This window comes from Apis dorsata, unplaced genomic scaffold, assembly GCF_000469605.1.
Source record: "Apis dorsata unplaced genomic scaffold, Apis dorsata 1.3 scaffold_309, whole genome shotgun sequence".
In the NCBI taxonomy this organism is placed as follows: domain Eukaryota; kingdom Metazoa; phylum Arthropoda; class Insecta; order Hymenoptera; family Apidae; genus Apis; species Apis dorsata.
This window is the reverse complement of record NW_006263581.1, coordinates 269,181-274,902: the sequence shown is the minus strand read 5'-3', so window position 1 is coordinate 274,902 and position 5,722 is coordinate 269,181. Positions and strand designations below refer to the sequence as shown.

Genomic DNA, 5,722 nt, shown 5'->3' with positions numbered 1-5,722 from the left:
TTTTTTTTTTTTTTTTTTTTTTTTTTTATTAAACAAGCACACGGAACCATCGATTTTCCAATTGGAAATTAATTAATGGATTATCGAACTAGGGCTAAATTTCATTATCCTCCACGAAAAAGTTTCATCGTAAATTTTTAATATCCTCGAGGCTCCCGTTACCTTTCATTAACAACTTCTCTTCCTATTTTTTTTCCCCTCCCCTCGACGTTATTAAACATTAAAAATACCGAATTACGTGTGTGGCCAATGACTTCGATAAATCGTTCAACGAGATCTGAAGCGACAACGATCTATCTTGACATTTAACAAGACTTCCAATACAAATTTCTTTTAAGGGAGCATATACTATTTTTTAATAATTTCTTAGGGTGGAAAGATGAGAAAAAGAGTGTTTTCTCAAAAGAAGAAATCGTTCGATGGTCGATTTTAACAAGAGAAACACAGTATAATCCTTTTTGCTTCTGGTTCCCTTTCTTTTTTCTTTTTTTCCTTTTCTTTTCTTTACTTCTTATTCGAAGAAACGAATTACATAAACGATACAGCTGCAACGGTCATCGTTCCTAATTGAAATTTCTTCCATTTCTACCCTCGCCAGAACGTGGATCGTTTGGCAATTAATCCAAGACAATTAAACGACTCGTTAACGATCTTTCCACTTTTCCACCCCCTCTTGTTACCCATTCTACCTTGCTTGTAGGAACTTTCAATGCATTTTTTAGCGAGACAATAAAATTTTCTTTCTTCTTTTTTTTTTTCTTATGTGGAAAGAGAAATTTTTTTTAAAAAATTTCAAGCTACAAAAATCATCATTTACGTTATAATCATAATTTATGTTACTATTATTACGGTAAGATGAGTGAGCATCCAAATTGATCAAGTAACGAATTTGATTTGTCATTCATTTGCTGCCCAATCTAAAATGAAATCAAAGAATAAATATTCACAACGTTGTTTAGGAAAGAATAGAACGAGAATTGCACAGATATAGGAGAAAATATTTTCTACGAAAGCATCGCTTCCGATCTTGGACTAATTCCACTTCGTGTATCCAATTAGACACCAGTGCTTGGTTCAACAAGTCAACAACGAAACCATTCGCATCTCTCAAGCGCTAAGCGCTCGCAAGATCGAGTTCGTTAAGTTAGTTTGCACGAGTCACTTTCCATCACTGCAAAATCACCTTATTTATCTTATCTATCCTATATATACACAAATTTTGTAACAACGATCCGTTAAAACTTCTAAAAATATAATTCTCTTCCTTGATAATTGATAAATGATCGTGGAAAAATAGAGAATTAATGGAATGATAAAGATGATTTTTTTTTTTTTTTTTTCGATTTTTCGACAATGAAAAATACGAGACGATAGCTCGATTGCCAAACACACGAAATCAGCATTCGTGGTCCGTACTAATTATACCCCCGGCGCGATACGTTTATTCACATAGGCGAACGCGTGATCACGCAAACGCCTCGAGGGTTATATTAATCCCCGAACATCGCTGGCAAGCGGTTCAGTGTGTTTCTGGCCGTTGTTTTGTCTTAAGTTTTGTGCCCGCCACCATCTTGATCTCTGGTGAGGATTCGAATCACTCATCCTCCCTCTGCAACGTTCTCGAGGAATTTTCTTAATCTATCGGATCTTTCGGAAGCAACGAAGCCCATAAAACAAGAAAAATTTCAAATTCCATTCTCAAACTGTCAAAAATTTTGCAAGATCTCCATCTTCTGGAGAAATTTCTGAAGAGGAATTTTTAAGCCTCGATTCGAGATTCACCACGATTAGAGATCGAAATTGAATAAAAGTCGAAGCAGCAGTTGGATCAAGTCGTCTCGATTGATTTGTACAAGGATTGTCGAAGATCGGTTGGAGGAAGATCAAGTTGGAGGAGAATTGTAGTTGTCGGGGGGAGGAATTAGGAGGTGGATCAAGAAGTGAGCGGAGCGATGACACCATGCTGTCGATCTGGACCGCGTCGACACTGTCGATCGCCTGCGGCGAACCCTTCAAGTTCAAGCCTTCTATGCGACGCTGCCTTAGCTGTTCTTCCCTCGTCGACGGTAAATCGTGATCGAATTTGGATTACACCTGGGAACAACCTTTGCCAATTTTTCAATCCGTGTCGAGACGATTTTAGAAAAAATCTGTAAAAAAAGAAAGACTTTCAGGCGATTGTCAATGGCACAAGAATGATTGAAATATTTATAATTATTATTAATATATTTCTTATTATTTTTAATTTTATCAGAATTGTATTGTATCGTATGTGCTATGAAAACATCAATCCATTCTGTTGGTTAATTAGAAACGAAGAAGTGTTGTTAGAAGTCATTTGTCGATGGTTAAAAATACCCACGTTAATTTTTATGATGGTTGTTCTAATATGATTATAACGTAGAGAATAGCGTGCCTGTATATATAAGTAATGTTTGAATTAAAAGGCTAATCGTTTGTTTAATTGCAGGCCGGTTGGCAGCAAAGATCGCGCGCAAGGAGTCGCTGTCCCTGAAACTCGCCCTGAGGCCGGACAGGCAGGAGCTCATCAACAGGAACATCCTTCAGCTGCAGACGGACAATGAGAGGCAGGAAACGAAGGAGGCAATTGGTGCCAAGCTCATCAGGTGAAAAAATATTCTTTCTTTCTTTTTTTCTTTTTATTTGGAAGCTATATATCTATATATAGATCGTTAGAAATATTCGTTTTGAAATCTGAAAGTGGCATCAATGGGAAGAAAGTAAAAATCGTGCTGTTGTGTGTTCTTTGTCTGAAATTTAGAAGATTTTAATAGGATATAAGTTGTTGGTTAGAAGGAGGTGTAGGTGAGGTAAAAGGTTTCGTTAAAAAATTAAAGGGCATTCGAAAGTTTGTGTTGAGTCGTCACTCGCTGTAAGGAAGGGAGGAATCTCTGTAAAGTCTATTTAAAGTTTCGTTAAATAAAAGAGTAACTTCGTAAGTTAAATAAATTGTCTTGACAAGGGAATTATTTTTTTTTAAGAAATAAATTAAATTAACTTGAACTTTGTAAATTATTAAACAAAATTAGATATCACGTATTATGATATATCTTGTAAAGTAAAAATATCTCGTTAAATCTTAAAATTGTTTTTGCTTCGTTTAAAAAAAAAAACGAATAAAAAAAGGATGATTAAAAGATAACGAAGAAAAAGCACGAAGGGCGATTATTCGAATGCGACCTCGAATCGATCATCCGGGCTTTGAGATTTTATTTTCTTGGAAATTTCAAAAGAAGAAAAGCCTTCTCTGATTATTAAGAATTAATAATCAGAGAAATAAATCAAGAAATCTTCCATCGAAGATCGTTAAAATCTTCGATAAATCCTATTTCTCTTCGCTTCGTCTAAGGTAAATAAAAAAAAGATAATTGAAAGATAACGAAGAGCGGCACGATCATCCGCATTATTTCAAAATTATTATTATTTTTTCTTTTTTTTTAAATTTCGAAAGATAACTGTTTAACTTAAGATTAAAAATCAAATATCATACATCGTTAAACTCTATCGTTTTGATCGCTTAAAATAAATAAAAAGATAACAGAGATCTCTAATAATCGACGTCTTCATACATAGGAAAGCCAAAATCTGAACTGTCATCGATATCCGTCTGGCTGACCAGTTACATCCCCTTGAATCTGTGGAATCCTAAATTTAGGAATTAACCAGGAACGCACGAGGATTTGTTTCCTCGATGTGCGTTGTGCGTGTGTGACAATCGGGGGAGGTGAATTCCACCGATCGTGATTCACGAGTCTTCTCTGAATGGAGGATTATTATACGCGTGTGCGCGTAATTTCGAACGTCCTTGAACGCACACACGTCCATCCTATTGATTTTCCTTCGAAAAGGAGGGGGTTTAATCATTCATACGGATGGATTAAAATGGGTTCTACGTTGGTGGCCCGATGTTGATGGAACACGTAACGCGTTGGATTTGTTTGTTGAACCTATCGAGAGAGAGATGTAAAACGGTCGAAACTGCAATTATTCGTTTTTACTTATTAGGCGCGAGGAAGTGGCGTATAGCATAGTCCGCGCCTGACGCAATAGTTGTTGTTATCGAGGCCTTCCGTCTGTGTTATTAGAAGCCGAGATAAATTTAGATCGCGTGTTATATATTTTGTCTGGAGAATTGTTTGGCGAATTTTTTGCGTAGATATGTTTGTTGTGTTTCTGGATGGTTGAATCTTTCATTTCTATTTAAGAAATCTCGTTTCTTTAGGTATCTTGGAATATCGTTATCGAAGAATTTATATATTTAAACGATCATTTTCAAGAAAAAAAGGAAAGAAAAATTAGATACAATTTCTAGATCCATTTCTTTCCTATGAATAAATTTTTAATGCTCTTGAAAAAAGTTTTTTTAATACAATACAATTTCCTTAAGCCTTCTCTAGCTTCTCTAAGCTGGCTTCCTCTTCAAATTCTTTCTCTAGCAAAACATGTATTTAATATTATGTTGACGTCTGAACGCAAGTGATACTTGTACAATCCGTGGAGAGACAGGTGTCACCAGGAGGAGATTACATCGGATCACGGGCAGACAGTTGACCATTCGCATATTTGCGAATCATTCGCGTGGATTTTACACTCTCCCCCGACCGACCGCCCCTCCCTTTGAACCGATATCGAGAGAAAATCGGCTTACGAGCGTATTATAGAGTTGAACTGATTTCGCGTGGCGCTCTTGTTTCAGGCGGCTGAGCATGCGACCGACCCAGGAGGAACTGGAGGAACGAAACATTTTGAAAAGTAAGCTCTCCAACGTTTATTCTTCTTAAAAACGATCTTTTCTCTCCTTGCTCGAAATCGAATATGTGCACGTTTTTCGTGTACACATTTTGCGCGATACGATAAGATTTCCCGGGTCCGATGTTTTGGAAATTTTCAATTTTCTCGAGCGCGCGATAAAACGTGGGGGTATAAAATACGATATAAGGTATAAATCTATTTGCAGAGCAAAGTCCTGCAGAGGAGAAGAAGCAAAAAGAAGAGAAGAAGCGGTATCTGCTTCGAAAGCTCAGCTTTCGACCGACGGTTGAAGAGCTCAAGGAGAAGAAGGTAATATCCTTCGTTTCTTTTTCCTTTATAGGAATAAAAGTATTTGAGGAAACGGAACGAAAACTTGGATTTCTCTTTCTTCGAATCAGATTATCAGGTTCAACGACTACATCGAAGTCACGCAGGCTCACGACTACGACAGAAGGGCCGACAAGCCTTGGACGCGGTTAACTCCTAAGGACAAGGCAGCCATTAGGAAGGAGTTGAACGAGTTTAAGAGTTCGGAGATGGCCGTTCATGAGGACAGCCGACACCTCACCAGGTATGCTGACCAGGGATTCAATTTCTATTTTTTTTTCGTCTGTCTTTTTTTTCTTTTTCCTTGAAGTTCGAAATAAATTTACTTTTGGAATGAAACTTCGATATCGAAAACTTTAAAATAAATCGTGAACCGTCATCGATAAAGATTGACCAACGTTGTAAATGAAATAAATGAAAAAAAGATTTTTCATTCCATAGAGATTAGAAATTTATTTCACGAATCTTTTTTTATTCAACAAATTCCAACAACTCCAATCCCAACGATATACTCGAGATACCTGAGAATATTTGTATTGTATCCTCGGTTGCAGGTTCCATAGGCCATGACAATTGCAATGTGTTGAGGTGCTACAGTGTGGTGCGGGTATAGGTGAAGGTG

At 36.9% G+C, this 5,722-nt stretch overlaps 1 protein-coding gene and 1 long non-coding RNA gene across 8 annotated transcripts in view; one reads left to right on the top strand and one right to left on the bottom strand.

Moving 5' to 3' along the window:
- The window catches only part of LOC102674445, a 17,096-nt gene that overhangs the window by 7,122 nt on the left and 4,252 nt on the right, over positions 1-5,722 (bottom strand). The gene's annotated exons all lie outside the window — the stretch shown is intronic.
- LOC102673862 (phosphatase and actin regulator 4B) overlaps positions 1-5,722 on the top strand; it is a 332,035-nt gene extending 326,313 nt beyond the window's left edge. For all 7 annotated transcript variants that reach the window (XM_031511378.1, XM_006617436.2, XM_031511380.1 and 4 more), the window contains 5 exons: positions 2,471-2,627; positions 4,718-4,773; positions 4,979-5,082; positions 5,172-5,344; positions 5,655-5,722. In XM_031511378.1, coding sequence (XP_031367238.1) covers positions 2,471-2,627; positions 4,718-4,773; positions 4,979-5,082; positions 5,172-5,344; positions 5,655-5,670 — 506 coding nt within the window. In that variant the 3' untranslated portion in view covers positions 5,671-5,722. The remainder of the gene's footprint in view (positions 1-2,470; positions 2,628-4,717; positions 4,774-4,978; positions 5,083-5,171; positions 5,345-5,654) is intronic.